Source organism: Schistosoma haematobium, chromosome ZW (genome assembly GCF_000699445.3).
Source record: "Schistosoma haematobium chromosome ZW, whole genome shotgun sequence".
In the NCBI taxonomy this organism is placed as follows: Eukaryota; Metazoa; Platyhelminthes; class Trematoda; order Strigeidida; family Schistosomatidae; genus Schistosoma; species Schistosoma haematobium.
Genome location: NC_067195.1, coordinates 51,041,285 through 51,067,679, shown reverse-complemented (window position 1 = coordinate 51,067,679; position 26,395 = coordinate 51,041,285). Strand labels below are relative to the sequence as shown.

Sequence of the window (26,395 nt, the reverse complement as noted above, 5' to 3'; positions counted from 1 at the left end):
TGTGAAGAAATATGCTGGAATAAAATATTAAAATATTCGTAGAGACTACTTCTATAGTGGAATTTTATGTACAGATCACGTGATTTCTATAAGTATGCAATACTCATAAGAGTTGTTTTATTTTGTCCGTACAAATAAGATTGTAGTAAATATTTTGTTGAAAACCTTGATAATCTATTTGTTCTGGTGTGTTTCATTAGTGCTTATGAATGTTTTTTGATTGTTTTTACAAACAAACTGTTTTGAAAATTCAAGTGTATGATTAATGTTCTTTTAGGCTACATTTATATTTCTAAAAAAGGGAAGATCCTCAGTAACTGTAGAAGATATTGTGTATGGCCTAACGCAAATCAACTTAAACTAACTTTTCAACTAAACAACACTGATCATTTTGATTTGTATAGTTATTTGATTTACTTTTTCATTGAAATAGTTATAAAAATGATATAAATCTTCGTTATTTAGATAAATTAAGAGATTTTTAATTATCTGTTAGTCTTCAATGATTTCAGATTATAATCAGAGGTATTTTGTGGAGATTGTAGTAATTTAATAATTGAATTGACTCAATTGTAGCTAAACCACCATAGAAAACCTAAGAGCATTGAATGAACGTTTTGTCTTATTGTGGGACTCCTCATCGGTGCGCATCCATGGTCCTGCCCCACAGGATTCAAACCCAGGAGCAATCGGTCTCGCACGCGAACGCTTAACCTCTAGACCACTGAGCCGGCATCCGACGGTGTTAATATCTAACGTCAACCAATTCACGAAATTGCGCCACCGTCCACCAGTGGTTTAGAAGTTGAATGTTCGCGCGCGAGACCGATAGGTCCTGGGTCGAGTCTCACGGGACGGGATCGTGGTTGAGCACTGATGAGGAGTCCAATACTGGGATGAAACGGCCGTCCAGCGCTTCCATTGTGTTCTAGCTTCAATTGACTCGTGAATTCAATTATTAGATTTCAGATAATTTTTTTAATATTATTATTTTATAATTAAATCTCTTTTTTGTTCTAGTTTACAATAACTTTGTATATTTCACCATATTATTTTAGATTTCTAACATTGAATTTTTGCTTACAATCAGTTAACAACCTATTCTAATTAAAAATGGCTTCATTTCTAATAAAGAATATCTGTATTATTATTACTATTTATATTAATATTAGATTTGAGTTGAATATTTCAACTTCTTTAACGTTCTACTGTGAATGTTCACTGAATAAAAGTCAAATATTCTTAAAAACAAACTGTTTTATTCTAATAAATCATTATGTTTGTAAAATATATAGAAAATATTGTTTTATATATAAATATATATATTCTATATAGGTTAAAGTATCATCTTGGATACATAAATTTATACAACTATTTTCAGAATCATTGAAGGAGAAAAGTAGTAATATTAGTTCAAGACGTGATAAACGAAACTATTGAAATCCACTGAACTAATTAGTATATATATATATATATATATATATATATATATATATATAAATACTATATGAATATGTAGTAATATGAAAAGAAATATTTGCAGATGAAAAAGTTACATTGTTATTAGTAACATTATTAATTTCTATCTTGCTAGTAAAATGAACGATTGAATTCGTTATAAAGACAGTTACTCTCACTATAGGTATCATATACATTGACATTACTAGTAATAATAGTAGTGGGAGTAGTATCATTAATAATATTTCTCAGTGTTCTATTAGATTTATAGTATGAGTAAAAAAAAGTCTTATAATTATTATTCACGTTTACATGTGTTTATTTGTAGTTGTGTGTGAACAAAGATAAAATATATAGAAAACACAAAGTTTATTTGTTTAGTTTTATTGACCTAGACTGATTTTTTTATGAGGGTGAGGAGGAAGAGGGAAACACGTCGAAAAACAAATAAATGAACTTACTATGTAACTAATTAACTAGTTGGTTAGTTAGTTAGTTAGCTCACTTATCGTTAAACCAAAAGAAAAGTAGTACAAATGAATACAATTACACGTACACATGTGTACATAAGTATACACAAGGCTATGCATATACATTTTGGGATGGGCTTATTTAGAAAAAGAACTAACAAATGAGTACAAAAGACGAAATAGAGACATATAATCAAAATTCAAATGACTACTACTATTATTATTTCCTATTTTTGTTGTCAACATCACAGTTAACTTTTTATTTATTTATTCATGTTCAAAAAAATCGAACGAATGCATAGAAGGATTCATACAAAATTTTAATTGGAAAGTGTATTCGATTTATTTAAGGAAAAAAACTAGCGAAAGATTAAAAAAGGAGAAGAAGTAGATTTTTTTTACTATTTCTCAAACTAAGTTGAATAGAGAAAGAACAAATGAGAAGACATTTCTGTTCATTTTACTTTTAGAATTCAGCCGGGTCTGTTGTGAAATAATAACTCACTGAAGACAATGGTGGATATGTCACTTAATTTCGCGGATTGGTTGAAGTTAGACATTAACACCGTTTGATGCCGACTCAGTAGTCTAGAGGTTAAGCGTCTACGCGCGAAACTGATAGGTTCTGTGGTTGAATCTCTCAGGGCGGGATCGTGGGTGTGCACTGCTAAGGAGTCTCTTAATGGGACGAAACGGTCGTCTAGTGCTTCTATGGTGGTCTAGATTCAATTGCCTCATGATCTCAACTATTGAAACTACTATAATATCCACAAAACCCGATCTGATTTTAATAAAGTAGTTTTTTTATATTTCAATAAATGTTTAAGAAATAAATTAAATTTTTAATATATTAATATTAGTGATAGTTATATTAATAGGTAATTTTGTGATCAACTTGGTTTTACAGAAGATGATATATAAAGAGAAACTGCTGGTTTATATTTAATTTTTCATCATAGATAATCTGTTCACATATAACTTATCATTCATTGGAATGCACAAGAAATAAATGCTTAAAAATAGTAGTCAATTAAATTCTTTTGATTGAGATTTTGAATCTGTCAGTGTTAGAACACCATTGAAAACCTGAAAGTACTAGATGGTTATTTTGTACTAGTATGGGACTCCTGATCAGTGAGCATCCAAACAAGGACGAAGTAGCCGTCCATGACTTCCAGGTTTTTAATAGTGGTTTGATATTAATCAGTCAAAATTCAACAATCTCCACAACCATTTACTGATGGAAATTTCTTATTTAGATAATTTGTTTTTTAATTTAAATAGTGCTTTGAAATGCATGTGGATTTTTTGAATTTGAATTTTCTGCTTTGATAACATGGCCTCCATAAACAGTAATTAATTCATGCATCGAAATATATATCAATGAAATTTCCAAGTTATTTTCAGTTTCAGGTTCTTGCCTAGTTAGATCAATTTACAATTTCGATAGAATCTATGAACATTATCAGATTGATTTTACTGTTGTCATTATCTTGGAATCATTCTTTTATTTGCTAAAACTATTTTATTGAAGCTTAATGAAAGATCTTAAAGACTTTACAAGATGTTTTATCATTTATATTCCTGGAGAGTGAAATTTTGTGTAACCTTTCTATGTATATAAAATATTAGTTTCTAGATTTCCTTCATTTTATTTCAGACAGTATGTTCACTTTTTAGTGATCGAATGGATAAAAAAACATAATTACTGGTTCTCAAACAACTACTATGTAATTATGGTGTAACTCAGTATCCGTGTACATATTCATTTACTCATTTAAACTACATTCATTTTTAGTGTAATTACTACGGATAATTTCCTGTTATCAAAACTAGAGTAGATAGGGTAAATCCCGATTTTTTAAACCGTAAACTTTAGATTCGGAACCTACCAAGTAAGCTTGGGGTTAAATAGTTGGTTTGTATCACTATTTCTCATACAAATAGAGTAGCTAGCAATTAAGTACACAGAAACTCGTGCCTGGTAAATCATCTGATTTTGACTGTTATTCTGTAATTAACCAAATAATAAAGTCAATCAAATAAACAGTTTAGATATTTATTTTGTCTTATGGACTATAACTATTCAAGAATTTGTTAGGTAAATTGTATTTACCTACTACAATACCTACTAAATATAAATAAGTAACTATGATCTGCCTGTTGATCAATTGTAACCAAATTTATTGACTTGTTACGTCATCACCTGATTAAATCTAAATTGTGATAAATTATTTTTCTCAAATATAAACTAATTAATTGATAGAACTTTGAATATTTAATTTAAATTAATGCGACCTTTCAATACTATTTAACAGATTATTTCATTCACTCATATGTAAACAGTGTTTCTTAAGTCTTTCTTAAAATAATTCATCATTATCTTCATCATCACAGTCGCAACTTCTTTTATTGTTATATATTATTGATTAATTTGTTTATCTATCTATCTGTCTACCGACATATACATATATGCATCAGACCAAGGGTAAACAATAAGAAAACTTTTGTTCCATGGGAGATAACAACAGATGTTAAATATTAACTAATGTTCAATATATTCTTTTGCCACTTTTCATTTTTTATGAAGTGTTCCCTTTATTATTACTATGAGTTAATGTATGAATATATGGTAAAGTTTATGCTTGTGTGAATATATGTTACTAGTTTATTTTTTCAAAAAATGTAATTTGCTTTTTATGAGTTATATTGTCATTGTTAGTAAATAAAAATTATATATATAGAAATGAAAGAGAAAGGCGAATAGAACAAAGGTAAGGTTACAAGAATTTTTATCTGAATAACAAAGTTTAATAGTTGAATTTTTGAGTCTATTGAAGCTAGAACACTATGGAAAACCTAGAAGTACTAGACGGCTGTTTCGTCATAGTATGGGATTCCTCAGCAGTGCGCATCTACGATCCCGACTCGCGAGATCTGAACCCAGGACCTAGCAGCTTAAAAAAATCCTATTTCATTACTGGGGAAATTAGTATTTTATAAAGAATTCTTGACAAATATTAAAGGAACTTATTAAACATCTTAATGTAGTCTATTAAAAAAACTATTGGTTATTGGTTTCATGTCCATTTGTCATATTCAACGAAATATTTACTTTAAAACTAAGTTGACTGATAAACTACTCTTGGAGATAAATTTTCAATATTAGTTAAAGTTATTTGCATACTGAGGGGTTATTTCCTATTAAAGTACGGTCGTATGAACGGTTCAGGTTGTATGATTCTAATCAATGGAAAGTAAATAATAAACATTGTTAAATGTGCATAAATCAGCCTAACAAAGTATAAGAATATGAAATACCATTTAAAATTAAGCATTGGTTAATTATTAGAAATTAACATAATATTATGAAAATTTTTAAAGATATATCGGTGCAAGTAGTAATCTGTATTTAAAGTGATTTTTTCATGCATAAATTGTGAAAATATTTGCTTATGTTTGGACTGTTCATGTTCTACAAGATGATAATATGATGTAAACATTCATCAGCCTATTGCTAAGACGTACCATACTAGACCGAAACGGCCATTCGATGCTTCCAGACTTTCAATAATGGTCTAATATCGATCAATTCATAATCTCAATCAAAAAATTATTTTAAATATAATTGTATAGGTTTAGTAGATGATAGGATAGGAAAGAAAGTTTACTTCGCTGGATTGCACATTTTTCAAGATTCTAATATATTTAATACATTTAACGATAATAGTTTTGTTTAGAAAGAGTGGTTTATGTGTATTTGAACTTTAGAAGATGCACTTAATTGATTTTAGAGTAGCTTTATTAGAAATCAACTGAACCAAGATGATTTATTCGTGTTTATTAAGGCACAATTAAAAGATACTTGTTAAAAATCTTGTACTAATTGAGAAATTTTCAAAGAACAACAAATCTTAGGTGATTGGAGTCAATTAGAATGAAGTTCAAAAGACATTATTCTCCACAAGCTTAGAGATATATCTTGATTAAGACTGCTGCTTAGTATGTAACGTAGATAAAGGATTTTCTACTGATTATCTCCCACCATATGACATCAAAAATTATAATGTATGTGATGTCAAATCAATTGAACTAGTGACTATCTTGAACATTGATCAATCGAATTTTTTTTAGCATTAAGGATTGGACAAAAATGATTTTAGTTACTATTCAGTAATTATTCAGTATGATTAGAAAATGTATCTGATTAGATAAAAATATTAATCAACTTTTGAAATTAATAGAGATAATTCATATTAATGTATTACTATTTAATATAATAGTTAATCGTTGTGTTTGTTTTAATTCGCTAATTATTGATCATTGCAACCAAAAAAGATATTTCAAATCATACTTTGTTTTATTAATAAATTTGGGTTGGTGTACCATAAATTATTTACTATTAAGTAGTGATATTTTTATTGATTAATATATCCCCCTACAAGATGTATAATAGAATAAAATTTGACAATATTTAATATGGAGCCCAAAGATTATTTGCTAATTTGTAATAAGGATAAGATCATATGTTCCATCAGAATATTTCACAAGTATAAACAATAGTTTGTAAATTTATGAGAAAATTTCTGTGATAAAGCTAAATCTTAGATTGTTTTCAATTAATTTTTATTTTTTTTATTTTTGTAAAACTAATAAATGAATTGTTTTATTGAATTGGGATTTGTACAAAACATGATGTTATAGGTGATAGATTAGAACATAAGGATGTAATTCTGTGAACTTTGTAGCTTAATGACCATCATAAAGTTGACTGGTTTATTTATCATTGGTCAGTATAAAAATTTACTATTCACGTTTTTTTTAGTTGTTAATACAGGCTCGGGTGCCCCCTTCACTTACTCCCAAATGCCCTGGTACGGTCGACAATGGGGAGAGACATATTTTCCTCTCCAAATGCTCTCACATGGCCACGTGTATACAGGCACTGTCAGGGAAGTCCTACTCATTGTCTTCTCGTGGTGAGGGTGTTGTTTACGAAATTGAATGTCTGGCCAAAACAGATGGTTTTCTTATGGGGCCACAACCGGAACCTTCGACCTAAAGGTCTGGTCCACAAGACAGTAGGGAGATGCAGTCCCATGGTAGCCGGTTGAAAATAATTTGTTCGTACGCCATTTGTTCCTTTAGAATACTGGAGTCCATGTGCACCAATGATTTGGAATCAGAGTTTTTCAACTCCCAGGTGGGTCCTCTATATCCACCAACCCGGTTAAAGAGTCGGACGTTCGATCTTTGTCCTCTCAATTTCGTAAACAACACCCTCACCACGAGAAGACAATGAGTATGACTTCCTGGCAGAGGCTGTATACACGTAGCCATGTGAGAGCATTTCGAGAGGGAGAGCGGACTCTTCCAACTCTCGGCCGTACCAGAGCATTTGGGGGCAAATCCTCCAATACCACTGGTGATCTACTATCTCAGTGTAAACTTAATGAACTCTAAAAATCATGACTTTTCATTAGAACATTGAGAAATTCTTTGAAAAAGATGCTTACTACTGAGAACATGATGGTTTTGGTGACCTTTTTTATATACATTCAAAATACAATTTTATGAAACATTTAATTTGAAAAAAAACCTTCATAGTTTTAGTAAATAACTCACTTGCATTGTTTTATCATACCAACGATTAGCCGCATTAAATGAACTACCCATTCCATGTAATAATTGTAAAGCTAATGAAACATCATCACGTTTATTTAAATTATTTGAATCATTTGTTTCATTTAAAAATCCATTAATATCTGTTGTTTCATCTAGTTCTTCAACTGCTTGAATTGGTTTGTCTAAACATAATACGAACATGCTTTTCGCAATGGTTTTTAAATTTCCTTCATTTTCTGGATCTAGTTAGAAGAAAAGTGGATAAGAAGAATAAACAGGTGAATAAAGAAGTGTAGAGTAATAGGAAGAACATGACATTAATCACTACTCAGTGGTCGATCAATTGTAAATATTTCAGTGCTATAAGAGGTCAGCCACTACCCGAATGGCTCAATGCCGACGTACCAGACTGTGAACCTGAGTGACATGATCTCGAACTCATTATGGAAAATTAGGTCCCTTAAGATTACAAGTACACTTTGCCAACTAGTGCCAACTAACACAAAGACTAGGTTCAGGGTTTCCAGTTGACTAACTCCAATCACCGAATGTTCAAAGGTAGTGCATACGATGATGAGTCATTCAGATTAGTGATCACACTGTAGTTTATCGATAGTATTCAACTATAACTCAAATATTTGTTTTTAGTCCTTTATTGAGAATATATACATATGTAACTTAGATAAAAGTAGTGTTCTATTCCAAATAGTTGGTGCCTTTCAGTAGAAATTCCGACACTATAGATTTTTGCTGGTTGGCACTTGTTAGCGTTGATGAGGAACTAGGTGCTACTCAGAGATCCGAATAAAAGAAATATAACGCTTTAGTCAAAAATATTCTCTCTAAACTGTTTAATATAGTTCAACTAATATTAAGAAAGTGGACCATATAACATTGATTAATACACAGGAATTGAGTGATGTTCATCGCCTATGGATATGATATGTCGGCTACTATACAAGGTTCCATTTTAAACTCATCATATTCAAGAAAAAGTTTTATTGCGAAGTTAGTTTACCTACGTCAATTAGTTATCCAATAGATTTAGGTGATACTTTTCTCCCCATGAACATTGAGAGAATATTCTATTTCTCTTTTAAATTAACAATAACTATATTTAGTTATATAACTACACAGTTTATGATGAACTTTGTAATTTGATGTTAACTATTGTAAAGGAATAACATCGATTGGAATACAACCAAAAATAAGTAGACATAATTTTACTTGTGTTAGGGATTTATCTGTATATATTATATTAGTAGAACTCCATGAAAGTATTACACACTATCTAACAGCATGATAAGCAATCTAATTGACTCTAAGTGAAATATATCTTAAAACATCATATTTACCAATCTTAAAGAATTATGTACGGAATATGTCAACTGAATTTAAGAAAATAATCTTTGTATTTATTATTTAAACTATTAAATATAAAATAATGTATCCCTTTGTCAGTAATATAACTGGGTATGTTTGAATATTTAAACTGACTGAGATTTATTGCTAGAAGAAATTGTTTTCTTTATTTACAGGTATTTATTTTTTTAATAGAAGATATATATATTAGCATAATGCCTTACCTTGACACAATTGTTCATAAACTTCTGCCCATTTATTTCTTGGTAGAGCTGTTAACGCACCAACTCTTGGTTGTACTTCCATTTCACTTTCACCAGCTATTGACTCTTCAGCGAACTGTGTAACACGACGTAACTGATTATATATATCTTCTTCACTTAATCTACTCCCATTAGTTATGACATCAATAACGAAGAACTATGAAGAAAAGAAACATTGAAAATCCTAGAGAAACTCCACTAAAAATGTCTAAATTTTATTAAGTTTGAATTAATATAGATCATTCTTAGTTCGAAAGATTTAAGACATTTATCGTAAGTATTTTTGTATTTTGACTGTAAGTTATATCTTGAACTGAAATCACCTGAAGATTTAATGAATATTAGAAAGCGTTGGATATTTGTCTTATCTTAGTTTACAACACTTCATCAATCCTCAGTCATAACCCAACATCGGATCGGGCTCAGTATTTTATGTCTCTACTGTTTTTTTAAAGGAAGTGCTGAAGGTTCGACATTTAACATATAATTTCACAGTGGCGTTAAGTAAGTAATAGCAATCAAGATATATTGTAGAAGTATTTTATCGTTATTAAAGTAGCCTCATGTCAACAATAAATTTTATGCTTAAATCTATAACATTTAAGTCATATATATACATGATTATCACCCAGTGTTAGTGGTAAGTAACTACTTCACTTGCAGTATGGCTGAACACTAGTTACATCTTTTGATTAGAATTATGGGGCTTACCACTTTTTATTTGAACACATAAATACCGGTGCAAGGGGGCACCAGATACAAATGCGCTACACAAATCTCATTTGATTTGTATGAGGGCTGTGATGTTGCCCGGGTGCTCAAACCGAAACAGGCGGTTTTCTTAGGGAGCCACACCCGAAGCCTTCGACCTGAAGGTCTGATCCACAAGGCAGTGGAGCGTCGTAAGGAGGTGCAGTTTTATGGTAGTTGGTGACCAACGATTGGTTCATATGCCATTTGTTCTTTTAGGATACTGGAGTCCATGTGTACCACTGGTTTGGAATCAGTGTTTCCAACCTTCATAGGTGGACTCTCCGTGTCCACCAATACGGTCGAAGCACCGGACATTCGCTTTTCGTCCTCTCAATTTCGTAAACAACACCCTCACCACGAGAAAGCAATGAGTAGAAATTCCCTGGCAATGCCTGTATAGGCGTGGCCATGTGAGAGCATTTCGAGAGGGATAGCGGACTCTCTCCACTCTCGGCCGTACCAGGGCTTAACTCTTATAAGCATATGTTGTTTATTATTTTAATATGTTGTCATTATTGTTGAATTTGAAGTTTGACATATTGGAACAATTGTAGTTAGACTACTACTTTTCTATCAGTGTTCACAAAAACATCAGATAGCTACACAAAAGATTGTCTAGAATGAAATAGTTCAATATGAAACCTAAATTTGTTGGGAATGATTTCTGACGAAGTCATAAATGCATACTGGTAAGAAGTCGATATGTGGATAAAACAATTGTCTAGTATGTAATTGTTAGTTCCCGATAGTTACCGAGTTAAAATCAGGTCATAATAAACAATCTGTATAAACCTTTTTTCTAAAACTAATAATCATATATATTTATCATCTTATGCTAACTAATTGAACTTTGAGTATTTTCTTTTGGGGTAACAAAATAAATGGTAATTTTTTTTGTATTTAATAATTATTCTCTAAGAATATGTATCCTTTCTATATAGTTTTTATATGATTCTACCGAAAAAATATTTCATCAATAAGATTATGCCATTATTATTATTATTATTACAGTAATTCGCCTATTGAGTATTATGAAATCCACTGGTAGATAATGACCCATTATTACTCCCATGAGAGAAAAAAAGGAAAGATGATTCAACAAATAAATATAAAGAAATAACAATAATAATGCAATAATTTTATCAGAATAATCAATAATCATCATTATGTTACTTATTTTGTGTATATTTACCAAAAATGATAAAGTTTAAGTCAAACCTATCTGTGTAACTCAATACAGAAGATTATTTATAAGTATGGGATTAAGCCAAAATATGAGAATAAACAGAATAGAAAAAAAAACTAGAACACTGATATTATGAAAACAAAAATTAATGATCGTCTAATCAATCATTTAGTAAAAATATGAATAGAATATATAATTGTTTATTTTGATTATTCTAATCACCGAGACAAATCCAAATGAAGATAACTAGTGTAGCAGCAGCCCCTGTATCAGGAGACCTCGACATACACGAAGGAAAAAGCAAGATCCTCACATACAACACAGAGAATACTAACTCAATCACACGATGTCGAAACTATGGAAAATGTGGAATCCTTCACATACCTGGGAAGCATCCTCGATGAACAAGGAGAATCAGATGCAAACGTAAAGACGAGGATTGGAAAAACAAGGGCCACATTCCTACAATTGAAGAACATATGGAACTCAAAACAACTGTCTGTCAACTAATATCAAAGTCCGAATCTTCAATACGAACGTTTAGACAGTTCTACTGTACGAAGCTGAAACTTGAAGAACTAAGACTCTCATCAAAAATGTACAAGTATTTATAAATAGTTGTCTACGCAAGATACTCAATATCCTTTGACCGGATACCATCAGCAACAGCCCACTGTGGGAGAGAACAAACCATCTTCCAGTTGATGAGAAAATTAGGAAAAGACGATGAAAATGGATAGGACATACATTGCGGAAATCACTAAAGTGCATCACGAGGCAAGCCCTAACTTGGAATCCTGAAAGGAAGAGGAAAAGAGGAAGGCCAAAGAACACATTACGTCGGGAAATAGAAGCAGATACGAAAAGGATGAATAACAACTAGAAAGAACTGGTAAGGATTGCCCGGGACAGTGTTGGATGATGAATGCTGGTGAGCGGCCTATGCTCTTTCACGAGGGGTAACAGGCGCAAGTACGTAAGTAATCACTAAAAAAATATAACCAACTGCTTTTTTAAAGAATTGCAATTTATTATTTTAAAACTAGACATCATTCCTTGATATAAAAAAGAATATATTTTTTTAGAAAATTACCTGATCTAAATAAATAACAATAATATGTTCAGGATCGAATGGATCTCGTTCAGATGTTGTTACAAGTATATCTTTAGTTTTACCTGGATAACGATATGAACTAAATAATCGATAATATTGTTCCATACAAAATGGTTGACCTTTTTTACTATGCCGTGCTCGATCGATTGGAAGTGAACGTCTAAAATAGAATAAAATGAGTTTATAACTTCTTAAATTAAAATATTTACACATAAAAATATCATACTGAGTTAAGAAACAGAATATTACATAATTAATTCATTTATATTTTGATGGTATTATTAAGTAGATGAGGGATTGAACTGAAATGATTCTAGGTGTTACTGTTCTTGTTTAAATGTGGAATGACTTAAAATATGTTTATCTGTCAGTTTGGAATTGTGGAGTATGTTGAATTTTACTGAGATCATGAACCTACCAATGGTGGTCATTGATGGTGGATCCACTAAACAACCATCCAGTACTTTGATGTTTTTAATGGTCGTCCAACATTGATCGGTTCTTTATTTCAATGTGTACTCTATTTTTTTTTCTCTCAGAAAATTATAATTTGAACTGTGATAACTGATGACAGAAATTTCATTGATACACTAACTGCTACCCGTATTAAAAACTTAAGGAAGTTGATCGTTTTAAGTTTCAATTAAACATAACCCTGTCATTATATTCAAATTGAGTTTTTTATTGTGATGTACGATGATTTTCATTTTTAGTCAACGTGAAACAGTATGTTCGTTTCACGCGTAACGAAGGATTGATTTTTCATTAGTTCTGACAATAACTACACTGTTTTGTTAAGAGATTCAAAAAAGAACTAGCCGATTACCATTTATTGAACCATGAGAAGAATCGAGCCAAAATATTATTACATGGTACAAAACTTAATCAAAGACCCACACATGATCGTTTAGAAGAATACTGAAAATGTTATTCCTGATATCAGATGAAAGCTGAAAAGCAACGTATGTTATATTACTGAATTTATTTTGTTGGGCAAACCAGATCAAATTACCAATATTCGTTACGACCATTGGTTATATTTGATAAAAGTTATAGAAGTTTGGCAGTAAAAGTTCTTGAATGGTTTATAGCATAAACTTGTTAACATTTATTGTTATCGAATCAGTTTAACATAGGTGTATATACTAAATTGTTAGGTGACATCTCTTTGAATCTATTATGACAGACTCTTTGAATCCAATTTACCACTGAGTAAGAAAGTTAAAATGCTATTCGAATGATTAAAGTTTATTTTTAACAGTTATTTTGCGAAAAACGATTGGATACCTACCGAAAAGAAATTTATGCCGTATGTAATTAAAGTTAATACAGCAGTAATGTGGTATCACTTATTACCCACTCATTGTATTTTCTGTCTATTTATAATAAGTTGTACAAATCGTTTGAAAATAAAATGAAAACGGAGTAATTTTCAAGAACGTTTATGGTTAAAAAACAAACCAAAGAAAAAGAAACCTGTAACCGTTTAAATTTAGGATGATAAGAAGCTATTTGTATTTTATATTATTGTCCATAAAGTTAGTAACACTGTCTAATGTAAACGTGGAAGCACTACACGGCCACTTCATTCTAGTATGGAACTCCTGAACAGTGCGCATCCACGATCCCGCGTGCGGGATTCGAACCCAGGACCTTCGGTCTCGCGCGCAAATGCTTAACCTCTAGACCACTGAGCCGGCATCTTTACAGTCTTCCATCCTGATAATAATTATGTGGTCATTATAGACTAGCTTCAAGATAGATTTCTTGGAGTTCCATTTAGGAGTCATGAGCAGTAGAGTCCGATCCGTGTCAGGTGTTGACAGTTATCTCCCACAGACAATGAATGAATGGTTGCTCAAGGTCACAGATTGATTAAAGTTAGATATTAACACCGTTGGATGTCGGCTCAGTGATCTAGAGGTTGAGCGTCCACTTACGGGACTGGAGGTCATTTGTTCAAGTCCCGGGTGCAGGATCATGGATGGGCACTCCTAAAAATTCCCATACTGAAACGAAACGGCAGTCCAGTGCTTCCAGGTTTTCAAGAGTAGTCTAGCTTAAATTGACGCATGATACCAAGTATTAAAATTACTACAATCTCTACAAACTCCCATTCTGATGATTGTCAATCAATTTCAGTATATGGTATAATCGGGGACCATTATTTGAAAGAATAGCCTGATTACCATGATAGTTAAAATTATCTGAATTCTACTTTGTAATACTTTATGAATTTCTTAGAATAAATAAGAAACATTAACCATAGAATATAGTGAGTAAACGTTTAGTTTTTGATAACTTAGTATAAATTACACCATATAAAACATAATAAAATTTTCTTTTCTTAGCTATTATTGTTCATACTATATTTGCGTGTATTCCAACTGATTAATTAAATTTTATTAAGTAAATAAATGCAAAGAAAAATTGTTTACTTTGAAGGAAAATTGTAAGAAAAGTAAAGGAGAAGAAGGAAAGAGGTACAAACAATCATTATCATCAGTGAATTTATCATTATTATTTTTCCTTCTTTTTTTAACGGAAGTAAATCTTATCAGAAAACCAAGAGAAAAAAAAACATTGTTCAAATCTTTTTAATCAAAGATCGCTAGTTGCTAGCAGTGAAATCCAGTTTGACGCGCGTTTCGTCCTATTTGGGATTCGTCAGCCGGATGCACTTCCATCCAAGAGTTGATGTTCATCTGCTTGTGCGGTGGTGTGAAGGTTAAATTCACTTGGTATTGTTTTACTTGAATCTTTTCATTAGTGTTTAGGACTGCACTTGATTAGTCTCTAATTAGCATATGTGCATACTGTTCGTATTGCCTCGATATTGTCTTAATTTACAAACATTATAAGCAAAGATGCATAGTGGCTAACATTGGAATCCAGTCTGATACGCGTTTCGTCCCATTTGGGACTCATCAACTGAATGTACCTCGATTCCAGAGTTGATTTTCACTATCCACCTTACTTAAGAAGCTTGTGACTTAAGGGTATATCAAGGCAATTTAGCAAAGGATACACATATGCCAACATGAGACTGATCAATCACAGTTCTAAATAACAATTGGAAGGTACAAGTAAAACGGCACCAAGTGAATTGTTCAAATCTGGTTTTTTTCGCGGTAAAATTTTATTCTATTTTTTATTAAAATGAGAAAAGAAAACAGGTGATAAAAATAAACTTAAGTGTAATTTGATATTCATTGAAGGTTGAATTGATGTATGTATACATCATCTTTTCTATACCTTACTTTTCGTCAGATATTTAATATTAAAGAAAAGAATTTATACGGTTGATATATCTATTTAATGTAGAAAATAGATGATTATATATATGTCTAAATGTTAAAGAATATTTTCAGGCAAACGATGGGAAAAAAATTTATTATGAACTTTTTGAAGTGGAAAACAGGTCAACAGTATGTAGAGTTTTTTTCCCTCTTCTCCTGTTATCAGTTTTCTTTAGTGAGTTCCCCTCCTTCTTTTTGTGACTCATTCATGCATTCACCATAATACTCAGCTGTTTGATTACATGATAAACACAATTAACAATTATATATACATACACACACCCATACCAACAAACAAATGCATACATATACGCTACAACTCTACTTTTTCTACATCAATGCTTACATTCTCTGTAAGTATGAGACATTAAATTGACGTGCAAACAAAGTAAGTATCAGTTAAATGCATGCACAGCTCTTTCTGTGATAATAATAATAATAATAATTGTTATTATTATTATCATTATTCATTCAGTCTTCCATTCCGATTCCACGTGTTGTTGTTTGTTAGTTTTTTTTCCGCAGCAAAAGATTGTCACGAAGTTTAATTTATTGAAAAGTTTAGTTAACACTTCAAAAATCTTATTAATTACAGAAAGAAGAGTAGTAAGAGAAACGGAGATAGTTACAGAAGTGAAAAACGTTACTGAATTATATTTACCGATGAAGAAAAAAGACGGATACTTTTCTGGAAAAAAACCATCGTCAAAAACCTAAACTAATTTGTTTCTTTATCTTTTTTTATCTATAAAGCAATAATATTATATGAGTTCATCTCATATTTTTATAGTATTATCCACTTCATTCAATACCGAGATGACAGTGACTAGTAAAGTTGAATAGTGGCTAGCATTGGGATACAGAATACATTAAACAAGCTGGCAGTCATTTGCAATCGGTTGAAGGTACTGAGCTAAAGTTCTGATGTGAGCATCAACAATGAAATGCAAGTACATTCACCTAACAAGTCTTAAATGGAACAAAATCTGAGTTCTGGGTTCTACTAGTAGTCACTATCCAAATTCATTAAAAACTAAATCATAATGTTCATAAAATTCTTTCATAAAACAGAAATACGAAAAGGAAGTAGTCAATCGAAGTCTTTTATATCAACAATGAAAGAACACAATCTTTATAAAATAAAACAAAAGAGATTAAATATGAAACTTCAAACCTTTTACTCAATAAGAAAAATAAAATTCGCTTTATTTTTACATAAATATCACCAGTAAGGTGAAATTTTCGATTCAATGTTCATTTTTATTTACTAAGTAGGATATTAAAACAAACATGGATCTGTTATTTTTAAAGCGAATTCATTTTACAATATAAATTGAGTTTTGCTATTCACTATATTTAACAGATATGAATATTAAGATAACATTTTATCAGTCTCTTAACCATTATAATGACTACAATGATGGCTATCAAAACTCAGTAGGTAAGTGAATAACGCGATGGCGTTTAAAGCGAACGGTCCCGGGTTCGAGTCCCAGAGTGAACATTAACTCTGAGACGCAGGTACATCTAGCTGACGAGTCCCAAATAGGACGAAACGCGCGTCAAACTGGATTCCACTGCTAGCAACTATCCATATTTTTTGCTTATAATATCAATGTTTGTTTATAAGTTTTTATTAAAATGTTAAGTTTTATTATTCTAATAACCAGGTACATATTAACAATTCCATTTTAGGTTTGTATATATCACTAATAAACTTATATTGTGTACACTGCTTCAAAGTTAATAATTTGAAACTTAACAATTTCCCTTTCAATATTACTAAAGAGTTTTAAATTAGATCATATTTACTATTCATTGATGAAGTTTTTTCAATAACCTTTCAGATAATTTACATTAAACATTTTAATGAAATGTATTTCAGTGCTGTGAAACGGTTTATATTCTTATAAGAAACATGTTTCATTAAATATACAATTTCTAGATCATCCAAACTAACTTTGAGATCAATATAAAATAGTTCATTCATAGAAACTTACGTATCTAATATTGTTTTATAATCAAGAATTCCAGAAATCAGTTGAGCAGCAAATCTAATATAGATAAAACAAAAAGCGTAGATGAAAATAATGTATAGAATTGTTTTATTCATCTACCTAATCAATTTAAAAGACAATGTATTATTCACTAAATATGTTTGAATTATAAGAAATGTTCACGATAGATTTCATTCGATGGATTATGTAAAGGTTTAAAGAATAATAGTTTCAGTTAAATGTAGATCATAATCATATTATTATTATTATCAATTATTCCGTAAAGTCCATAAACAACAGCCCTGCCACGAGAAGGCAGTGAGTAGGACTTCCCTGGCAGTGCCTGTATACGCGTGGCCATGTGAAATCATGTGGAAAAGGAGAGCGCACTCTCCCCACTCTCGGCCGTACCAGGGCATTTGGGAATTGATTTTCCGGAAGATTAATATATAAACTAGTTAAAAGTGGTGAACAAATAACTATATGCTTTCTTTATTCTAATGTTCTCTTACAAACAATTATGTATTGGCCAATAAGATGTATATTAATCAGTATAAGATGTAGTTAGAACCATGTGTCATTTTCTATTCTTAATTGAATTACAACTCAGGTTGGTTCATTTTAGCCATAAAGTAAATGAACAAAATTAGATTGGTGAGAATTACTAAGTACAAATAGTTACCAAGGTATATTCAGTATACTAAATTATTTCATTTCAATGATAAATCATACTATACATTAACCGTCGACATGTTATATTACTCCATGTGATGTTAGCCGCCTATAATACTCATTCCACCATGGAATGAATTTCCTGAAGGTTGTTTATTACTTACAGTTCTACATAAAAAAATTTGTATGAATTAAAGTAAGACCGGTTTCCTCTTAATGATAGTTGAAACTTAAAGAATATTTATATTCCTGACAGGATATAATTCAATCGTTTTGAAACTGTTTATTCAATTACTGTTAACCAGGTTTGAATTGGATTCACCATGGAGTTCAATGTATATTTACAAAACATACAGTCCTGTCAATGAATTACTTCTATGATTTTTAAAACAAAAAGTAAAACGAATAACTATAAAATACAATTATCTAAATAAAATCCTCAATGTGAATCACTCATCTTTTCTTAATGAAACATAAGAGAAAAATGAATCAATCAATAATTGAGTTAGTGAAGAGCTAGTCTTACTAGTTCATCAAAATACAATGATATGAAACAAACAAAAAAGAAGCAATTTAATGCTTGGAGCATTCACTAATGAGAAATACAAAGGAAAAACGAAACACACACTTATCTGTTATATGATGAATATATATCAATATTAAAAGGTAGTGACTAGTCGAGTGTTATAATGATTAGTTAGATAGATACATAGGATAGGCAGGTAAGAATAGATAGTAGCAGATGGTAAAAATGAAGTAAGGAAAATTGAATCAAATATAGGTGATTGACCAAGATATGAGAAAACATTTCATTGACTGTAAATAAAGATGAACATTTTCAAAGAGATGAAAAATAAAGCATAACAAGACACTTTTATAACGCAATCGACGTTGACTATAATTTTAGTAGAGTTTCTTCAGTTTACTAAAAAAAAAACCTAATTGAGATAACTAAGGTGAATTTACAAATTAGATTACGATATTACTGAAACTATCCCCCTGTTTTTCTTTCATTATTTTTTTAACCCAATCCCACTGGTACATGCATAAAGAAAAACACACATAAATCCCTACTGAACTTCACCCTACATATCTACCTACTTTCCTACCTATTTATCCATCGTCAGTGGTAATTTAGCTAATGAAAAAGCCAAAATTATACTTGAAGTAGATGATGAAAGGCTGTTGAAAGAAGTCGGTTCATCTTGAAAATGAATAATTTCATATTACTTGGTACTTACTATCCTTGGGGCAATTATATATATATATATATATATATATATATATATATATATATATATATATATATATATATATATATATATACATTCAACTACATGCAAACCTACACAGTAGGCTTTACTTAGTCTAATTTTATTTACTGGGAGATGATATAAGTGGTGGTGAAAAGAAAATAGAAAAATAGAAGACGAATAACGTCATAAATAAAAATAGATTTTCTTCTTCAGTGCAAATAAGTATATGAAAGTAAAGGAGAACATTGATATTTTTATATAAAAAAATTTCTAAGGTGTAGAATACTTTTCAGTATCTGTGAATTAAGCATGTTTAAACTCTTAAATTGACAATATTTCTCGTTGTGACCTGATATTAACTACGAAGTCGCTGAAAATCAGAAAGATTTACATGTGAGCCTTTTTTTCATTCTTTGGAACTTATTACCAATGTGTATTCACTTAGATACTTGAAATTCACTACGAGGCATCAAGATTAAAAAATGAGGGCAAACGTCTAATTTATGACATCGTAATATCGTTGTTATGGATTTCCTATCCCATCGCTCACTTAACCGAATCAATAGATCACTGTGTTTATTTCCAAGTCTAGCCACTTGTGAAAACATGATAACCACTAAGTAAGGTAACTTTATGTATGTTTAGTATAAATAGAAAGTATTGTTAATCTTAGTTTCACTCGTGAATGAGTATTTATGAATTTAAAGATATTCATTTCATTCGGTCAGTTATTCGAATGTAACAATATTTTGATATATTATTAAACTGGTCACCCCGAGATCGAGAATTCACATGTCAAAATGATCAATATTTACATACCAGACTAAAGTTTTTGATTATTGTGTAATGAATAATATCATATTAGTCTAGTCTTTAGTAGTAACCGAATTCTATCAACCAATTAGCAATTCGGTCACTAGCCTAAATGACTCAACATCGCGTGCACTATTTTGGTGGTTAGAGGTAGTCGGTATGAAAACCTAGACTTTATGCAGCGATTTTTATTTATTAAAATGAAAGAAAAGAATGTTTGTCGATTGATAATATTTCAATGATACAATATGAACAGGTGATGGCTGTTCACGAAATCGAATTAGTAATGCAATCCTCAAATACTTTAAGATCAAAGGCAAGACAACTGAATAGAAGAATATGTTTTCTTCTGTAGCAAAATAACATGCTTATAAACAAAAGAAAAAACACGACTAGGAGTATTTTGGAAAATAAATGACTAAGGAGTATGAGAACTATAAATCATTCACTTTCTAATGGAATAAATCCTTAACTAGTAGGGTAAATTCTAGCTCGTCTTATCACCTTCTCTCATGACACGATGTTCGACCCTCACGTAGCAATATTGATAAAGTGGTGAAACTTTTGACTTTATTCCTTCAAACCATATTTCTCTTATATCTACAGAATATAAGATACCCCTCCATCAAGCCTCTGAATTTTACGGAAGGATCAGTTCTTGCCTTTACTTCCTACCTACTCTCTAGACTGATCACTTAGCACGTGAATTAACTGGTATTCAGCATTCGGTTCATTTAAAAGTATTTTGATATATTTCATTCGTTATTGAATTAAATGGATGAATGATGATTTCTATTCATCCAGCGTAATGGGCATCTTAATTGATTTTCTTCCCCCATTACCTCTTGAAATTCAACATTGTAACCAGAAGTTTATTATTACTGAAGCTGAACTTACGAAATATGTTAAACTCAGGAATGACTAAAGTTAAACTGTTATAGCTGAATTGAAAATTGTTAATAAACCTTATAACCAATTCATATAACCACTGAAATATGGTACTTGTAATAAGAAACAGTGATTTGTACTAGATAAAACCTAAAGACAGAAACATACCCTATTCACTTTCTGAAAATACAGCAATCACTTATTAATCAAATCTACTCATTTATGTACTGATTTTATTGATATTTGATATTTATTCAATATGATATATACAACTAAGATAATGTCAACCTGAAACACTAAATTGATATAAACAAATACTCTGTGTTATCATAAATGTACATTACGGCAAATGAATTAAAAAGAATATTATCCTAAACTAAAATATGACTTTTGGTCTATTAAAACTCATGATCTCAACTACTGAAATTACTACAATCTCCACAAAACCCCTTCTGATACTAATCAACATATGCTCACTAGTGACTGGCTTCAGGAGATATATCCTGGGGTTCTAGTGAGAAGCAGTGACCAGTGGAGTTCGACCGGGTCAGTTGTGAGGTAGTAACTCACTGACAACAATGATGGATGTGTCGCTCAATTTCGTGGATTAGTTGAAGCTAGACATTAACACCGTTGGATGCCGGCTCGGTGGTCTAGTTGTTTAAGCGTCTGGCGCGAGACTGATAGGTCCCGGGTTCGAATCCCGCGGGCAGGATCGTGGACGCGAACTTCTGAGGAGTCCCACAATAGGACGAAACGGCCGTTCAGTGCTTCCAGGCTTTCCATGGTGGTCTAACTTCAACTGACTCATGATCTCAACTGTTGATATTAAAACTTTAACAGAAATTGTTAAGTAACGTTATTCAATTTTTTTATCGATATTCTCGCAATGTCTAACATTTTACCAAGGAAATGAGTAGTTCTGTTAAATGTTTTTGATTGATATCATTTCGGAAGGTGAAGTTTATCAAAATTATTTGGTGTACATTTTAAAATAATTCTGAACAGGAATGAAATTTTTTTTCAATGCTCATAAGTTTTACTCTTAAGAACTACAGATTCAATACTATGTACACTATGGTTTTTTTGTTTTTGCTGAGATCTATAGAATATTTCAGTTATGTTACACTTATATGTGTCCTATTTCATTAAATTAACATAAAGCTCCAAGTGCCTTGGTACGGCCGAGGGTGGGGAGAGTTAGCTCTCCCTCTTGAAATGCTCTCACATGGCCACGCGTATACAGCCACTGCCAGGGAAGTCACACTCATTGCTTTCTTGTGGCAGGGGTGTTGTTTATGAAATTGAAAGGATGAAAAGCGAATGTCCGACGCTTTAACCGGGTTGGTGCATACGGAGGATCCGTTTAGAGAAGTTTGGAAAACCCTGATTTCAAAGCAATGGTGCACATGTGCTCCAGTATCCTGGTGGAACAAATGGCGTATGAACCAACTGTTGGTCACCCGCTATCATGGAACTACATCTCCTAACGTTGCCCCACTGCCTTGTGGATCAAACCTTTAGGTCCAAGGCTCCTGGTGTGACCCCTAAGGAAACCACCTGCTTCGACCTTGGCACCCGAACAGTATACCAGCCTACACACGAATCAAGTGACTTGTGTGGCGTATATGTATTCGGTGCATTTGTACCAATATTTATGTGTTCAAATAAATTAATAATAAATAAATTAACATAAATGTATCATAGTTAAGCTTTTATATTCACCTAAATATGTTTTGACTCTAATTGACTCCTACATATTTATGAATTCAATGAAGAATGATTTCATAACGTTAAAAATTCTTTTTTTTTTCAACTTGACAGAACATCCGGTTCTAATACATTTGTGATAACAGAATCATAAAACAGGTTACATTAATAATTTGTTTTTGAGATTATTTGTATGGATGTTAACATACGTTAGGAATATATATATATTTGGAAATGAGAAACTGAATCATGAGAGCTTAAGTTCCGTGATTATGTAATTATTTGTCAAACTTTATGTATTTTATGAGTAGTAATGGAAATATGTTTATAATAAATGAGAACATCTAAATGTCGGTAGGGAGACATTCGATTATTTAGTCGAAACACAATTTATATTCATCATATTATCAATTTGGATGTCATCTATTTTTACCAGATATTGTTATTACTATTAATCAATACAAAATGAAATTGCAGCTTTTATCCTGACGCATCTAATTGTTCATGATTATTGAAAAGTATCTGAGTTATTTGTTTAAACATCAAAATTGAATAATGACTAAAACTTTTACAGTATTGAAGGTACTGTTTGACCGTTAAATAGTAATAATTGTCATATTCGTCTAGTCCTTAGTTTTGAATGAATGCCATCTATTGGAGTGCAATTTATCTATTATGTCTATGATACTTTTAATTTGAATCTTTAAATTCTTTAGATATCAGATTGACAGAATGAATTAAGTTACCCAACTCAAATACCTATATTTTTTACGACCAAACCGCTTGCAATAAAATCGAACACTAAATCCACTCCGCTTTCAATCTTATAACATTTTCTGCAATTTTACTTTCTTTATGGATTACAATTCGCCCATTGCTAATTAACACCAAACTACTCAATGTAATTCAATCATTTCAAGTACAAAAAGATATAGAATAGATATTTTTCATAACCTAATATGAAATCAAATGCTTTGAATGTTTTTAGCGTCTTCCATTAGACTAATAAAACATTGAAATGTAACTATTTACGTCTTGAAAATTTAATGGTAAATTTTAATTCCCTACTCATAGAATGGGAGCACAAACATGTGTATCAACGTGTAACCGTATAACACAAACATTAGTTGTTTGAACTGAATCTAACTGAATGAACCAAAGTTAAACTATTTACAAATATCTAGAAAGTTTGAAGTGATTTTCCGATGTGAAAAGTGATTTTTATCAAAAAATATTTTCAGAAGGGAGTTTTTTTGGATGTTTTAGTAATTTTATAATTGAATTCATGAATCAACTGAAGCTAGACTACTATGGAAAATCTGGAAGCACTGGATGGTTGTTTCATCGTGGTATGGGACTTCTCAGCAGTGCGTATCAACGATCCATCCTTGCGAGATTTGGACTCATGACCTATCAGTCTCGCGCATGAACGCCTGAGTTCTAGACCACTAAGCCGATATCCAACCAGTGCTTCCAGGTTTTCCATAATGGTTTAGCTCGACTCATGAATTCAACTATTAAATTACTATAATATCCATAGAACCCTTCTCTAATTATAAGCAAGATAAACTCAAGTTAATCTAGTAATTTAGTATACTTAATTAAACTTCTATTACTAATTTATACTTAACTATTACTTTTACCCAAAAAAATGTTAATTAGCTAGTTAGTTTATTTGACAAAAATAATAAATTATGATAAACCTAGTTAATTAATTTTTGTTTTGTAATTGTCCTCGTTAATGTTAAATGTATTTTCGTTTGTTTGTTGTTGTTGTCGTCGTTTTTTACTCCCTGGTTTATTATTCTACTACCTTTTTTTGTCTTTTTCACTCATTCATTCCATTATTGTCTAACATAATGAGATGTATTCAAGGTGAAAGGTCGCGAATACAATTAAATAATCTTATAGCCTAAGCAATTAATAAATTTACATGAAGTCTTTATTGTTAAGTAATGTGTAAATAAATGAAAAAAACAAAGTTGCGATAGAATAATAAAAAACGATAAGAAGAGGGAGAAAAAAAGACAATGGTTAAAACTGGGTGTGTCATATTGTTCTACATTATTCTATTCATAAATAGATGGAATTCATAATTTAGGTGATATGATGAATTAAAAGAACAAAAGTAGATGAATTTAAATAGTGTATGGTAGTGAAGATTAGTTTACTTAAATGATGAAATATGACACATAAATATTACAACAAATAAAGATGAAAGACAAAGAATCATTTTTTTAAATGTATAAACTATATTGTATAGATATTCAATAATAAGGATTATGGTGAGATGAGAAGTGTTGATTTTGAGCTTTTTCGAATTTGATCAATTCCCGATATATGAGTGTTATATCGTGACAAGAATTATGAATGGTAACTCTTCAGAACTATCTATGAATCAATACGGTACATATATTTTTTTATTGTATAGTTACTAAGTAACTAAACTATACATATTCACATTCTTCTTATTATAAACTCTATTTTAGCTCATAGACTATTATTATACGAATTACCATTCTTGAGTTATGTCCAGTCTATCAGTTACTATCTTTCATATTCACAGCCACGTTTGGTTAGATCTTGTACAAATTTTATTTTATATTTTATGTTACGATGTGGTCTGTTTGGTTTTAAAATAAATCCAGTATGTTTGAAATACGTGATTTATATCTCAGAGGCTGAGATTGATGTTCTGGACTGAAGGACCGATAAAGACTCTAGACTATTCGTATGCGTTATTAGTCCGGTCGATAAATCACTGTTCTCCAATTGGCGGTATCATTACGTTATATATTAATAGGGCACAAAGTCAATAAAGTATAACAATAAATACTATCAGTTTCTAGATGTTACCGTTAAGCAATCATAAAAGTGAGAAACATAAATAAAATTAAACATTCTGGACAGTGGTATTAAAAGTGTCAAGTACGCTGTCAAATGTGTGATACCGTCTATGAGATATAACTTATATTAAAGTTCACATCATAATACGTTTTACCATTAACCAATAAATTTGAGGTCTTAGGTTCAGTAAATCTTCGTAAACTTATATATATATATATATATATATATATATATATATATATATATATATATATATATAACAATTACATCTTACCTTAACTGTTGTCTTGTACTAATGAAAGAATGACGTGGAAATACCATACCTGGACTAGAATTAATTGGTAATGGTGCCGGATTTAATAAATACATATCATCTAACCACCATTCTGTAACCTGTTATACATAAATATTTAAATATAATGAGTAATTAGTATAAAATAAAACAAATGTAAATTCACTTTAAATCATTTAATAAAATACGCTACATTTTCTATGAAAGAACAAGAAGGAGATAACTAATGTTATATTGGATAAGAAAAATAACTAAATTTTGTTTTATTTCTTTTGTTTTATTTTTTCTTTCTATTATAAATGAATAAGAAATTAAATGTTTATTATCTATGAAAGAAAAAAATCTATATTAGAGTGTAGATAATTGCGTATGGGAATAGTTACAGGTGCA

At 30.8% G+C, this 26,395-nt stretch overlaps 1 protein-coding gene across 1 annotated transcript in view; it reads right to left on the bottom strand.

The window, feature by feature from the left end:
• MS3_00003817 (uncharacterized protein) overlaps positions 1-26,395 on the bottom strand; it is a 69,926-nt gene that overhangs the window by 33,006 nt on the left and 10,525 nt on the right. The window contains exons 3-7 of the mRNA XM_051211678.1: positions 25,988-26,106; positions 17,531-17,584; positions 12,211-12,391; positions 9,140-9,335; positions 7,554-7,795 (exon numbers count right to left, since the gene is read on the bottom strand). Coding sequence (XP_051071767.1) covers positions 7,554-7,795; positions 9,140-9,335; positions 12,211-12,391; positions 17,531-17,584; positions 25,988-26,106 — 792 coding nt within the window. The remainder of the gene's footprint in view (positions 1-7,553; positions 7,796-9,139; positions 9,336-12,210; positions 12,392-17,530; positions 17,585-25,987; positions 26,107-26,395) is intronic.